Below are 14,533 nucleotides of genomic sequence, written 5' to 3'. Positions count from 1 at the left end.
GTTGCCTTCCGTTAGACACCTCAGACTCATTTAAGGCCAAGGTAGTTGGCTATTCGAAATGCCTTTATAGATGAGTCATGAGATTGGTCTGAATTTTTTAATTGAGACAGCCCACAACTTAGAGGTTAGCTTGGGCAATGAACCAGAACCTAAAACCACACAGGTTCCAAAAGTTAAAATTTATTGCGGGTTTCACAGGAGGTGGGTCTTTCGAGGCTTGGTTGGAGCTTCCCTCTGCTATAGCTCTGATCCCAATTTAATGTAGTCCTATATAGGCAAGGCCTAATAGGAGCCAGGTAAGATCAAAATTCTGTAACTATTTACAGATGTGGGCTGTTTAGGGTAAAACTAGGATTAGGGTTGGATATTGGGAAAGGGGTTTATAGGGTATTAATGGGCAGGTCTAGAGGGTTATTATGGTATAAAAAGGTTAGGGTTTGGATGAGTTTGAAATTCTGCAATTTAGGGCTGAATTGGATTTAGGGTTTTGATGGACAGATTGGGCTGCAACTGAGATTGAGTGGAGGGATAAGGCTGGACAGATTTTAGGGTGAGGCTAGGGTTATGGGAATCGATTAGGGTTAAGTGGAGGATTAAGAAGAGGAATGAAATTGCAGAATTATAAAACTACTTACTTGAATTAACACTGATCTCCAACAGTAGCAGATTGAAGAAAGGCTAAGAGAGGATCTTCCGATCTACAAGATGCAAGGAGTCACTGGGGATTCCAGTCCTTCAACCTTGATATTACTCACAAGACACACTCACGATGGAGCAAAGGCAGCAACAAAGGCAACAAGCATAAAGCTGAGTTTTTATTAATCAAATTCGTATGTAATGCTGGCCTCCCTTACAAACTTATATAAAAGACTCAAAAATAGACTTAGACACTAAAAAGGAATTGCCTAACCCTATCCCTAACCTATTAGGTAACTTAAACTGACTAGGAGACTAGGAAACTAGAATACTAAAGGAAATAGGCTCAAAACATGGCTGGATTTATAGAGTCTTAATCCAGTCCAACTTATATCACATGACCACTTAACCAAGTCACATGATCACTTAAATTGAACCAATTGGATGCAACCAATTTGAACCGGTTCAATTAAAAAAACATAAAAATAAACTAAGTATTGGGCTAATCCCGTATGCAACCTATGTACCCCTAGTTTAGGCTCATTAAAGTGGCCTAATACATAGAAAACCCTTGGGAACAAAGGCCCAACATGTATATAACCCAACCCTAGGCCTATTTCTAAAGAAATAAGCCAATTTCTATGATGAACCTGCATCACTCTATGGGCTGTTACATATAAATAGACTAAGGAATTGAGTCAAAAATAGAAAGTATCAAATAGGAGTCTCTTATATGGCTGAGACTTGCTTAACAAGTGAAAGAAAATTAGAAACTTGCAAGAAAAAAAGGGAAACAAACTGAAAATAGAAACTTAAGGAAATAAAAGCTATGCCTACTTTCTAAATCTGAAATTAGAAACTAAACTAAGCTAAGGTTGCTTAATAGACAACCATGAAATATCTAAGAGAATAATTCTGAAAATAGAAACTAAACTAAACTTCTAAATCCCCAAGCATAGCCAAAATTGACTCTTTTAAAAAGTCTTCATGGAATCTGGTCTTGGGCCCCACAAGATCTTCTAGTAGCATTCTCATCAAGGCAAAATATGGGGCTGTGACACTGTTGTGTTTTGGCCTCTTTTTCTTCATGTTTTGTCCGTCATCAGTACTACTAAAACACATATTTCTCCATGATTATTCTATGTGATGGCCTCATTCATTTGTTTACCGGACCTGGCTCTCCTCCAGCCGTTGCGGGAGCTGGATCCAGGGGGTTGGGTTTGGTCATTTCATAGGGGGCCCACCTATGAAATGACCCAAACACCCCTTGTTTTGCTGGCTGGATCCTCCAGCTCCCGCCACGGCTGGAGGAGAGCCGAATTGTTGTTTACCACTCTAACCATTGATGCCAAATTTTGAAACAGTAATATAATACCTTAATTTTTGCTACCTCTTACATTGGTCACATCTGACAGACCTACTCTCCAACTCTTGTTCATATCATTAATATGATGTGTACTTAATTTCATTGCAGGGATATGATTCGAGCTATACGTGCTTGCAAAACGGCTGCAGAAGAACGAGCTGTTGTAAGGAAAGAGTGTGCTACCATTCGTGCTGCAGTTAGTGAAAATGACCAAGATTATCGGCACCGTAATCTGGCAAAACTCATGTTCATTCACATGCTTGGTTACCCCACACATTTTGGTCAAATGGAGTGCCTAAAGTCAATAGCATCTGCTGGATTTCCAGAGAAGAGAATAGGATATCTTGGTCTCATGTTGCTTCTTGATGAAAGACAAGAAGTTCTTATGCTGGTTACGAACTCTCTCAAGCAGTATCCTGGGATTTTGGCGTTTTCTCTTTGATATGCTTGTCCAACCTTTTCAAACAATTTTTGCTTATATTTAAATTTTTTTTAAAATTATGTCAAAAAAAAAAAAAAAAAAAGAGAGAGAAAAAGTTAAATTTTGAACTCCTATTGTTTGCTAATCATGATGAATAATTTATATTGAACTAGAAATTACCTTTTTATGTCGCCTATTATGCAGAATCCTTAACTTATGTGCAGAGATCTTAACCACACGAATCAGTATATTGTTGGTCTTGCTCTTTGTGCTTTGGGGAATATTTGTTCAGCAGAAATGGCTCGTGATCTTGCACCTGAAGTTGAAAGATTGCTTCAATTTCGAGATCCTAACATACGAAAAAAAGTAATGTTCTCTGCTCAAACAGCCTTCTTTTATTGTCAGTTATATTACCATAGGTTCCAGAAGTATACATATGGAAATGAACAGCATCTTGATCAACTATGTTGAATGGCATGGTTCCCTATATTGGGATTGCGTCATTTGGTGTAGAAGATAGTTTCTTCTGGAATTACTCAAGGATCAGTGTCCTGTCTGTATACTGCTGCTAGAGAATCGAGTTTTAAATTGACTTTCGTTTTTGGTTTTCTTTTTCGTATTTGGTATGGTGTTCTATAGCTTGGTCTTTATATTTCATGTCATGTTCTGAAAGTTTATTTCACCATTTCCCTCCATTTAGAAGTTTTCTGTGGATAGTAATTGTACCATTCCACCAGTGGTTTTTGGAAGCTTTGCTAAGGTTGAACATAGGCAGCTCTGAATGTTTTGTTCCACATGGCTGGTCTGTTTTGCCTCTCATTCAACTCTCTTGACTGTTCTTTTTACTCCCACACTTTCTAAGTGGTTCTTTCAATTTAATTTGTCTATTTTTTTTGATAATAAAAGACAGCCATTAACCAGCGGTGGTCCTGTCTATGTGGGATCCTGGGAGGGGTGAGTTTGGAGGCGATCCTATCTTTCGGCATTTTTATGCAAAGTGGCTCGCAAGACTCGAACCCCGGCAGTTGCCCTGGCAGCCTGAAACTTTTTACCATTGCTCCAAGCAATGACCCCTTTTTTTTTGATAATAGATAGTTGGAAATTTTTACTATCATATCGGAGTTTGTTTGTTTGCAGCATCATATTTTGAAACTTGAAATTGATTTTCTCTTGTGTTGCAGGCTGCATTATGCTCTATAAGGATAATAAAGAAAGTGCCAGATCTGGCAGAGAATTTTATTAGTCCTGCTGCTGCCTTGCTCAAAGAAAAGCACCATGGGGTTTTGATAACAGGAGTTCAGCTTTGTACAGATCTATGCAAAGTCAGTACAGAGGCCCTTGATTATTTTAGAAAGGTAATTGCAGATCATTGACCAGATTAAGTGCTGCTTTTAATTTTATTGCAGTGGCAAAAAATCTTGTAGACAGATTGAGCTGGATGTCAGTTTCTGCAATTTTGGTTGGAAAGGATCTTATAGGGATCTCTAATTGCCGCGACTGAACTTTCAACTGCATAAATTATTCAATCTTCTGTTTTTTTGGTGTTGGACTTGACAAACATAGTTTGACATTTTTAGAACTCCCTTGGATGACAACTGTATGAGTTGAGTTCAGTGCGTGTTCAGCTATGCCCAAACAGAGATACACTTTGATGATTCTGCTGATTTGCTTGTCATAATGCTTACTAGCAGGTAGCCTTTTGTGTAATCGTTATGCATATGTTGAATCACATGCATAATCAACTCCTAGGTGAGGACTAACCTGGATGCCAAGATGAAAAAATGGCCAATTTACATCTGACTTGGCTGAAAATAAACCCTACTTGAACTGGCTAATCTGTTAATCTGTTGATTTGTGTCGTTAGTTTTCTCTTGTAAGCATTTCTGTAGTCAGTTAAATGATGAGATAGTTCACATTTTGAGTTTAAAAAAAATGAAAATGATAAGAAGAGAAGATTAGTTATTATTCTTACTAATTTGTAAAGTTCTTGCTCATTGATAGTGTGTGCATGTGTATAAGTGGTACTGTGTAGTGCTGAACTGTGATTATGTAACTCACCTAATTGTAGAGGTGCACGGAGGGTTTGGTTAAAGTTCTAAAGGATGTCGTCAATAGTCCATATTCACCTGAGTACGACATGTCTGGGATTACAGACCCTTTCCTTCATATCCGATTTCTTAGGCTCTTACGCATTTTGGGCCAAGGAGATGCAGATGCTAGTGACTGTATGAATGATATTCTTGCTCAGGTCAGTTGCTATCTTTGGTTTTAATTGTCTGCTATTACATTTTGTTCAACTATTTGGCAACCCACCTACGTTTTAGAGAATATTGATATAGCTGTGGACGTTTTTGTTTTGATATTCTTTTACTTATTCAATCAATATATTCATGTACTTTTTAGATGATGTTCACTTTTCATGTACTTGTACCCTTTCACAGTGGAGATGTTTTTAATGAATCTTAATGCTGTCGAATATATGGCAAATGAAATGTTGGGCTCCATGGCTCCATGTAAATTGCAATTCATGTGTTTGTTGGACCTTTTTTCCGTTTATGTTGTTGGCTACATGAGCGCTGTTCTCCCAGTTTTATTCTATCCTGCTTCCTATCCTCCTTTGAATATCTAAACATACAATTAAAAGAATTAAAATCATATTTCTGATCAATGGATCAATAAACTTGGCTCCCTAGTAAAGACCTTTTATTTTGTTTGATCTTCAAAAACATTAGCATCCCTGGATTGGGAGTTGGGACCCAGACTGTTGGCACAAGAACTGGAGGACATAAGCCTGTTCTATTTTCACCCTTGTTTAAGACGCATAAGGTAGATAAGGAGAAGGAGCAAGGTGATCAGAGATTGAAATTTGGGGCAAAAGACTCATTTTGAAATCAAAGATTCAGGTGCTTTGTTGAGATTTGAAACAGTGACCATCATGTTAACTTCCAATTGATAGTCTTTAATTTTATTATTTTTTCCATTTTGTCAGAATGCTATAAATGAAGATGATATGGGGAACCTGCCTGAGTTATAATAATACAGTAGCAATAGATTGGATGGACTGATTTGATAAAACTTTGTAAACCAAAGCCCAATCCCAAGTAATCCAGTCTAAAATCCAAGCTGATTGACTCAGTTTTGGGTCCATACAAGGGCCACACTGGTAGCTATATTAGTTGGGATTATTTTAATTGATTGAGTGCATTTTTGTACTATCTTCCTTTAAAAATTAAGAGCTGTTAGTAGATTATTAGACTGTCGTGGGCTCAAGCTAGGGAGCCATGGGTTAGTGCAATAGTCTAGAAGTTAGTTATTGTTGGGATTAAATATTGAGTCAATCTGGTAAAAGGTTTTAGAGTTCTAAGTCAGCTAGAGTTCTCATTTTCTGGTTTTTACAAGTCTTGTAATTCTCATCGATTGCTGAATTGCAGAGAGTTTATGTGTCTCCTGTGTGTGGCGTGTGGTCTCTCTTCCCCTTGTGATCTCTTATTTTTCTCTCTACCCTTTGGTCCTCTATTCCTCTCCTATCTGTTCTCTCTCTCTCTCTCCTATTTTGATGTCGATCACAAGTCCATATGTATCCGCAGGAACAAGCCCCAAAACCAGCCCAGCAAGGTTGTGGATTTGACTGCTGTGAGAGGCAGCCTGGTCTGATGATGTGGCAAGTTTTTGTTGGTTCGATGGAGCGTCACCTAAAGCAGCCCAAACTACTTCCCCCCCCCCCCCAAAAAAAAAAGAAGTTAATGTTCACATGAACAGTACCCGGACTACTGTTCATGTGAACAGTGTTATGGGTCTATAAGCCTTGATTGGAGAAGGAAGTCCAAGCAAATAATTGAGATTCTGTGTGCCCCACTGAAGATAGCAAGACAACAGATTTTATTGCTGCCTAATAGTTTCTGATTTATTTAGTTTCTATTTTAGTGTCCTTCCTTTTGTTTTAGAAGGCTGATATATAAAGCCTTAGTAGTTTCTAATTCTAGTTAGTTTATATTTTCAATACGTTGCCATTGTCATTAGTTGCTAGGTTTAGTAGTTTCTAGTTCCTATTTTCTATTCTTAGGCTGTGTTTGGTATGCATTCTTGGAATGCAGTCTAGGTTGATTTCACATTCTCGAACGATAAAAACAACTATTTTTATCATCCAAGAATGCGAAATTGGCCTAGAATGCATACCACACGCTGCTTTAGTCTTCAATTTTTAGAATTATAGAAGTTTCTAAATTTGGAGATGAGTTTCTAATTTGGCTTTTGTAGTTTGTTTATATTTCTGTTATAAGGTTCTAGAAGTTTGATTGCAGGTCTGTTAGATTAGTTTCTAATTCAAAATTATTAGTAGTTTTTAAAAAGTTTAATCCCTGGAGTCCAAGCAACCAAAGCTGATCCCTACACTATAAATAGGGAGGGGCCTCCTCAGTTGTAACATAGATTTGATCATTTGAAAGATTGCTGCTGTTAACTATTCATTGTGGATTCACTGGTGTGAGAACTGAAATTCTTGTGTGGGTTTGGGTGGATTCCCTAGGCCACACAGGGAGGATTCCAGCTCCTTGCTTGCTGCTGATATTTCAAATCTCTCTGCAGTTCTTCTTCTTAGCTTTGTTCCTGTCCATTGTTTCTTGGAACCCAACTTCTGCAGATCAATTCCAGCCCCTTAGCTTAGCCTGCAGATACCCTGTTATAACCCAATTTTTTGACCACTTGCAACTCTTCATATTTTTCTCAATCCAGCTCTGTTAGCCCTGAAACTTCACCCAATATCCTCCTTTCACCATTCTCTGCTAGAACATACTCATAAATCCTACCAGTAAGCTACTGTTCCAACCCATTTCATTTATCCTATCACACCTCCATAGAGTTGAGAGAAATCCCTGAGATTTCAGCACAGTTAGGCCCCTCCTAGACCACCACTCAACTGAAGTTTCAGTTCCATCCAAGCCCGAAGTCACAAGTTATTAACTTTTCCCTATCGAGGCATATTTCTGCCTTAGTTCCAATTTCTCAGAATTTCCTTGTTTCTGTCCTATCTCTGACCTCTCAGTTTATATTCATTGATTATCTTCAGTTCGAGATTTTCAGTACTCTAGACCTAAACGGCTAAACCCTAATCAGCCCTCTTAGCTAAAAGCACCTTGAGCCTAAAACCCTAATTGGGGTTAGGGTTTCCATAATGCCATGGCCACCATTGTTTGAATTAACAGGCAACTCTTCCAGAAAACTGGTCAGTTTGAGTTATAAAATGTACCAAATTGATACCTGTTTCTTCTCCTTAGTTCTTTTAATTCTTGTACTACCTTATTCTCTTATGTCTATCTAGTTCTGTTTGATATGTACATATAGCTTCCTGGATATATATTCTGTCTATTCTAATTCCTAGTTCAGATTAAGTTCTTTATTAAGTTCTGTACTTGTTACATAGTATCTCGGTCTTTTAAATTCCCTGTACTACACTGTTTCTGGGCCTGTCCAGCAGCTTGAACTCATCTACTCTCAATTGAGTATTTGGATAGCTGGCTCCATTAATAACATACTTGTACAGCTGCTGTCAAATCCTTATGATTCATGTGCTCATGAGAACTGGTTTAAAACTCAGTAGCAATTGTATTGATACCTAAACTAACAATTAGACAAATAAGGTCAGCCCTACACGGCTATATCACCACAATTTGTTTGTAAAACTGAAAATTTGGTAAGATTTTTTGCTGGTGGGTCGTTGGTGTAGGTTCATCATAGAAATTGGCTTATTTCTTTAGAAATAGGCCCAGGGTTGGGTTATATACATGTCGGGCCTTTGTTCTCAAGGGTTTTCTATGTATTAGGCCACTTTAATGAGCCTAAACTAGGGGTACATAGGTTGCATACGGGATTAGCCCAATACTTAGTTTATTTTTATGTTTTTTTGATTGAACCGGTTCAAATTGGTTGCATCCAATTGGTTCAATTTAAGTGATCATGTGACTTGGTTAAGTGGTCATGTGACAACTTAAGTGGTCATGTGATGTAAGTTGGGCTGGATTAGGACTCTATAAGTCCAGCCATGTTTTGAGTCTATTTCTTTTAATATTTTAGTTTCCTAGTCAGTTTAAGTTACCTGATAGGTTAGGGATAGGGTTAGGCCATTCCTTTTAGTGTCTAAGTCTATTTTTGAGTCTTCTATATAAGTTTGTAAGGGGGCCAAGTATTGAATACGAATTTGATTAATAAAAAAATATTGTTTTGCTGCTGTCTTTGCTGCTGCTGTTGCTTCTCTCTTCAGAGACTGTCTTGTGTGTCATATCAAGACCCCCCCTTGTGAGTAATATCAAGGTTGAAGGACTGGAATCCCCAGTGACTCCTTGCATCTTGTAGATCGGGAGGTCCTCTCTTAGCTTTTCTTCAATTTGCTACTGTTGGAGATCAGTGTTAATTCAAGTAAGTAGTTTTATAATTCTGCAATTTCATTCCTCTTCTTAATCCTCCACGTAACCCTAATCGATTCCCATAACCCTAGCCTCACTCTAAAATCTGTCCAGCCTTATCCCTCCACTCGATTTCAGTTGCAGCCCAATCTGCCAATCAAAACCCTAAATCCAATTCTGCCCTAAATTGCAAAATTTCGTAACTCATCCAAACCCTAACTTCTTTATACCAAAATAACCCCCTAGACTTGCCCATTAATACCCTATAAACCCCTTTCCCAAAATGCACCCCTAAACCCTAGATCCTGAAAACACTCCATTTTTACAAGGCCTCTAACCCGAAACCCTAGATTTCCAACTTCATCCAAATCAATCCAAACCTACACCAATAGACTCCTAAAAACCTGCACATCATTACCAAATAAAACCCTAGCTCGAAACCCTAACCCTAACCCTAATTCTGCCCTAATTCGGCCCTAATTAGCCTAAGCTGTCCCAATCGGTCAGCCTTGTTTGGTGATCCTATTACTTTGGTTCCTAGTGGGACTACTCCTACCTAGGACTACATTAGTCGTACTTCTTAATGCTGTTTCAGTATTTTAATTACTGAGATTGGCTCATTTCTAATTTTCTTATGCTTGGTTTGCTGTAACTATTTTGTTTGCATGCATGGGAATCCGTACAGAATTCTGATTCGTGCTTCCATCAGAGTATGGCCAATAAATCTTTTTTGATACTTTAGCCTTAACAAGGAACATGGAACAATTTGATACAGCCTTGTTCCATGCACCAAAGTAATGGAATCTTAATGCATGCAGACTGAAGCATAAGAATCACTGAAGTGAAGTACGGTAGAACTCTCATGAATATTAAAATATCATCACAAAATTGGTCAGGGGAGAAGGAATAGAGAATCGGATGTTCAAAAGCTCTTTTAACATGATAGAATATGGTTCATTCGAAAACACTCCCATCATAATACTTACAACTCTTGAATTATTTCCTCCCTCCTCCTAAAAAAAGGGAAAATAAAAAAAAAGGAACCCTAAGATTTCACCTGACTTATTTACATTTTTTGTGACAGTTAAAATATTAACTATCCAATGTATAAATAAAATGAAACTTAAATTATACCCCTAAAAATGTAGAAAAGCATCCACAAAATCTAACCCAATGATTGTCCTTTGTTTAAGTTTTATCCATTTCCCATGTTCTTTTGAAAACCATCTGACCTCTGCATGAGTTTTGATCTGGTGTCATATTGGTCGAAAAAAATAGGTTACTTGTGAAGACCAATTCAGCCTTGTATGATGGATGCTGAAATATCATGTGCCAGTTTTCAGCTACAAAATTTTGGGAACCATTTCTTTTCCATGATTCAGTTGGAAAATTGCATCAGATAGAAACAGAATACAATAATTTTAGTGCAAACTCAGCATTAACTGTGTGATAGTGTGAAGATATTGATAGAAGTAGACACCAGCTTCTGTTTGCCATGCCTCTGCTCAAGTGCGTGTGCACACACACATGCTTATGTGGTGCCAAAGCCCCTCACTTTTCATTTAATTTTTGTGTTTCTTTCATTATCCTTCTTATTAGTGTTCATTCTATGACTTGCATTGTATTCTTAAACAGTGTTTGCTACATTTGTATGGCATATTCTTTTAGTTTTTAATTTGTTTGACATACTGATTTCCTTGTTTAGGTAGCAACGAAAACCGAGCCAAACAAAAATGCAGGGAATGCCATTCTTTATGAATGCGTTGAAACTATTATGAGCATTGAGGACAATAGTGGCTTACGTGTGCTTGCCATTAATATTTTGGGAAGATTCTTGTCAAACCGCGACAACAATATCAGGTCAGCCTTCTTTAGTACAGTTCATTTCGGGCATCACTCCAGTTGTTGCCTAATTATCTCTGTTAGTGAGAAGGCATACTTTGCGAAATTCTTTTCAAACATTTTAATTTGTACAAATGTAGACTTTTCATTTTCTGTTTCTTTTTTGATCAGCATGAAAAGTACTGTGATGGGTAGAGACTTCCCCAATTATAGAAGTATGTCTCACAAGACCTTATTCATGAGATTTCAAAGCCCAATAACAAATTTCTACACTGTCATTTCAATCTAATTTCTTAAATTTCTTAAACCTTCTTAGACACATGCCCAATCAAGTATGGTAGTGTCTAATAGACCACTTCATTGAATGAACTTTTTTTTGTCATAAATAATTATTGTTTTCCATTCTTTTACATGATGTTGCCTATGCTAGAGGTGCTGTAGCTCATCTGAGCTGATCAACCAGTGTGACATCAAGAACTAAGAAACTTTGAACGACAATGAAAATTTATGCACACCTTTCACAGATTAGCACATCTCACAAGGGGAAAATACAACCTCTTCTATCAATTGGTCTCCCTCCTCCAGAGGGGATGGTGAAACTCAACTTTGATGGGTTGTCTTTGATGCAGTTGCATGTGAATGGCTGGACCGGCATGACCTGATCTGGAAACCCAGACCAAGGTGAACTGGACCCAAACTGGGCTTTTGGTCCGATAGGGGGTTGATAGGATATATGCCAGAATTCCTGTTTTAGTGTTTGTTTCCTAGTTGGGTTCTATTTTTGTTTTAGAATGTAATTAGGAGTTTTATCTTTATATATATATGCATGTAACCCAAACGATGGAGATTAGAGTTTAATTGAATGAAGATTATTAGTTGGTGGTGTGCTGCTGTGCTCGATTGATTCCCTTCTCTTCTCTGTGGAATCCTTGAGTTGGCCCTCTTCTCAGGCCCAACTTCGTTGTTCCTTTGTCAGTCTCTCTCTCTCTCTTTTACTCCCTTTACGTTGCTACTTTTCTTGCCCTTCTTCTTCCTAATTTCTTTTAATCTTAAAGCTTCATTCCCAGTTCCTATTTCTGGGCGGTACTTGCAGACCCAATCGGAGAGTTCGAATTCCTTGGTGCATGTTCCTTTGGGTCTGAGATTTGGAGAGAAGGGAGCCCCTTTGAAGGCAACTAAAATCCTTAGAGTCTTGCCTCCCGAATCCTCTCCTATCGTGAGTTCTATACCCTAGTTCAGATCAGATCTGGTGACTTCTGCCAGATACAATTTCGGAGTTCTCTTGTTAATTCTTTAGTTGATCTTTTTGGCGGTGTTTAGTTGGGTTTAAGAGGGCTGGAAATTAGGATTAATATCCTGATGTTTCAGCTCGATTAGATCTTTCTTGAATAAGTTCTCGCATCTGCAACCATGGCAACTCACTGCTGGTTTTGCTGCTTATCGAGAGGTAAGGGATGAACAACTTTCTCATTTGTAAGTAAGGACAGAAATCTTCTTATTTGCATAAAAGTCTTTTTCTTTGTAACTTAATTCTGTTTTATTCCCATTCTTATTTTAAATTCCTGAAAAGCTATTTTCTTCTAAATTTATTTACCAATTGATACTTTTGCCTATTTGCTTTACTCTAAGGGGTTCTGAACATTCTCAGAATGTTCAGATTGACAGTAATCACATTATTTTGAAGTTCTTTCACTTTGGTAGGCCCATAGCGATCCAAAAGTAGGGGTATGTGACCAATGGTTGCATTATTCTTGAGTTTGTAAAAGGTTATCTGTTTTTCCTAGGTAGTGACTCGAGACTTAAGTAATGTTTTTAATTGGGGATGAGGAATAATAAAGGCTCATGGGTTTCTTGTATTGAAAATTTTCATTCTGTTGGGCTATAGTGGGATTCATAGGGATGACTTGTTTAGTGGTATTGCTGGTGTGAACTTTCTTTCTCTTGTTTGTTCTCTTTGTTTTCCTTTTGTGAATCCTTGTTCTGTTTAATAGGCAAAGTGTAGTTTGTTTTTAAGTGATAAGTTGGGTTTCATTGACTTTTTTATTTTTGTGTGTGTTGGGGGGGGGGGGGGGGGAGAGGGGGGTGGTGGTTGAAAAAGTGGGTTTCGTTGTCAGAATATATTCATAGTTTGTTTCTTAGCTGCTAGAGGTATCTCAGATATAGCATTCAGTCTTTTTTATGACTTCAGTTGGTGTTAAGTTATGTCGGTTTATAGGGGTATAAATGTAATGTTCTTTCTTATTTCTGTCTTTAAGGGTAAAGCACACTTAAATAGTAGTATTTAGTTGTGCACCCGTCCTTCATTGTATTTTCTTATTTTTATATAAGTAGACCCCCATCCACGGTTTGAGGTATTCTGCTCCTCACTCAATGACTCAAACCATAGGCATTATTCTTCATTCTCTCATCTTCTCTTCTCTCCAGTCTGCTTCCATGTTCATGTTCATTTGATGAGATCATAACTTTTTAGTTTCTTCTTACTGAAATTTGGTGTTTCTCTCATAGTTCCTCTGGTAAAACATAATACAACTTTTTGGTTATTCTCCTCATGAGTTTGTCTTTGTGCTTTAACGGTTGATTGTTTTTATTTGAAAAACAGGTCTGAAATTAAGTTGAACTTATGAAAATATTAGGGCGCTTATCTTAACAAAAACTTATGTAGTTTAACCTGTCTGTTTCAGATATGTTGCATTGAACATGCTGATGAAGGCTATTGCTGTGGATGCCCAAGCAGTGCAGAGGCATCGGGCAACAATTTTGGAGTGTGTAAAGGTATTGCACTCAATATGCTTGGTAGTCCTTACATGGTCAGCAAAAGTTAAAATTCAAGCATTTCTGTACTTCTATTTGATTTTTGGTGATGCTCCATCAAGTTTCTGAATGGTCAAAATTGCTCTCACATATTACTTAAGGCCAAACGCAATCTCACATCAATTCCATCCAAAATTCTTTTTGACTGGCATCGATGTAAATGTTATTGTTCTATTTACAATTATTAGATGCATAAATATAGTGCGAGTTACTGGAACATGTGGTCCACCTCCCACCAAAAGAAGAAAAGGAGAAAAAACCAAAAACAAACCGAGAAAAAACCAAAAACAATCCAAGAAAATGAGATGCAAATTTTTTTTTCTGGGAATTAGCAAGAATGGAAAATGCTGTTGCATATGCAATTTTTCCATGGTCTCCCTCCCCCCTCCAAAAAAGAAAATCTCTTACTACTCTTTTTAGGCTATGAATAATGACAGAGATAATCGCTCACATAGTCACATTTATTATTGATTTGAGTTATCCAACTTATAAACCTTGTGACTTAACAGGATTCAGACGCTTCCATTAGGAAGAGGGCACTTGAACTTATCTTTCTGCTAGTGAATGAAAGCAATGTGAAGCCTTTGACAAAAGAGCTTATTGATTATCTGGAAGTAAGTGATCAAGAATTCAAGGAAGATCTTACTGCCAAAATTTGCTCCATTGTTGAAAAGTAAGTTAAAAAAAAGTTACTTGATTCTTATAATTTGTTCTTCAAATTGTAATCCTTGCTCTTGGATTTAAAGTTGCAGATGATTTATGAGTTATGTTACTTGTCAGGCTGTTTCGCCTGAACAGGACTTGGTTTTTGGTTTGTTGACATGTCCGTTTTGGGAAAAAACTGGGAACCAAAATGGCTGGTAAAACCAACCATGGAGGTTTTTTGTTTTTTTAATATCCAGAAACTCAATTTTGGGGCTATCAGTGGTGGAGATGGCATTTCTAAGATCTATTTAGTTACTAATCTAGCATGCTTATGATCATAGTTCAAAATCTCATTTCGGTAGGCCATTTTGGTCAGACTGAAATTTCTGTGAAATGAGCAAAATTTTGGGGAAA

At 37.5% G+C, this 14,533-nt stretch overlaps 1 protein-coding gene across 8 annotated transcripts in view; it reads left to right on the top strand.

Moving 5' to 3' along the window:
• Positions 1–14,533, top strand: part of LOC122671387 (AP-1 complex subunit gamma-2-like) — a 55,890-nt gene that overhangs the window by 17,150 nt on the left and 24,207 nt on the right. For 4 of the 8 annotated variants that reach the window (XM_043868567.1, XM_043868568.1, XM_043868564.1 and 1 more), the window contains exons 2-8: positions 2,111–2,413; positions 2,648–2,789; positions 3,605–3,778; positions 4,492–4,671; positions 10,527–10,681; positions 13,345–13,435; positions 13,984–14,147. In XM_043868567.1, the coding sequence (XP_043724502.1) occupies positions 2,111–2,413; positions 2,648–2,789; positions 3,605–3,778; positions 4,492–4,671; positions 10,527–10,681; positions 13,345–13,435; positions 13,984–14,147 (1,209 nt within the window). Of the gene's footprint in view, positions 1–2,110; positions 2,414–2,627; positions 2,793–3,604; positions 3,779–4,491; positions 4,672–10,526; positions 10,682–13,344; positions 13,436–13,983; positions 14,148–14,533 lie in introns of those variants that run through there. The other 4 variants (XM_043868565.1, XM_043868571.1, XM_043868572.1 and 1 more) reach the window with 4 other exon arrangements.

The sequence above is a fragment of the Telopea speciosissima genome, chromosome 8 (genome assembly GCF_018873765.1).
Source record: "Telopea speciosissima isolate NSW1024214 ecotype Mountain lineage chromosome 8, Tspe_v1, whole genome shotgun sequence".
Classification (NCBI taxonomy): Eukaryota; Viridiplantae; Streptophyta; class Magnoliopsida; order Proteales; family Proteaceae; genus Telopea; species Telopea speciosissima.
Note: the sequence above shows the minus strand (reverse complement) of the source record. Positions and strands in the feature narration are given on the sequence as shown.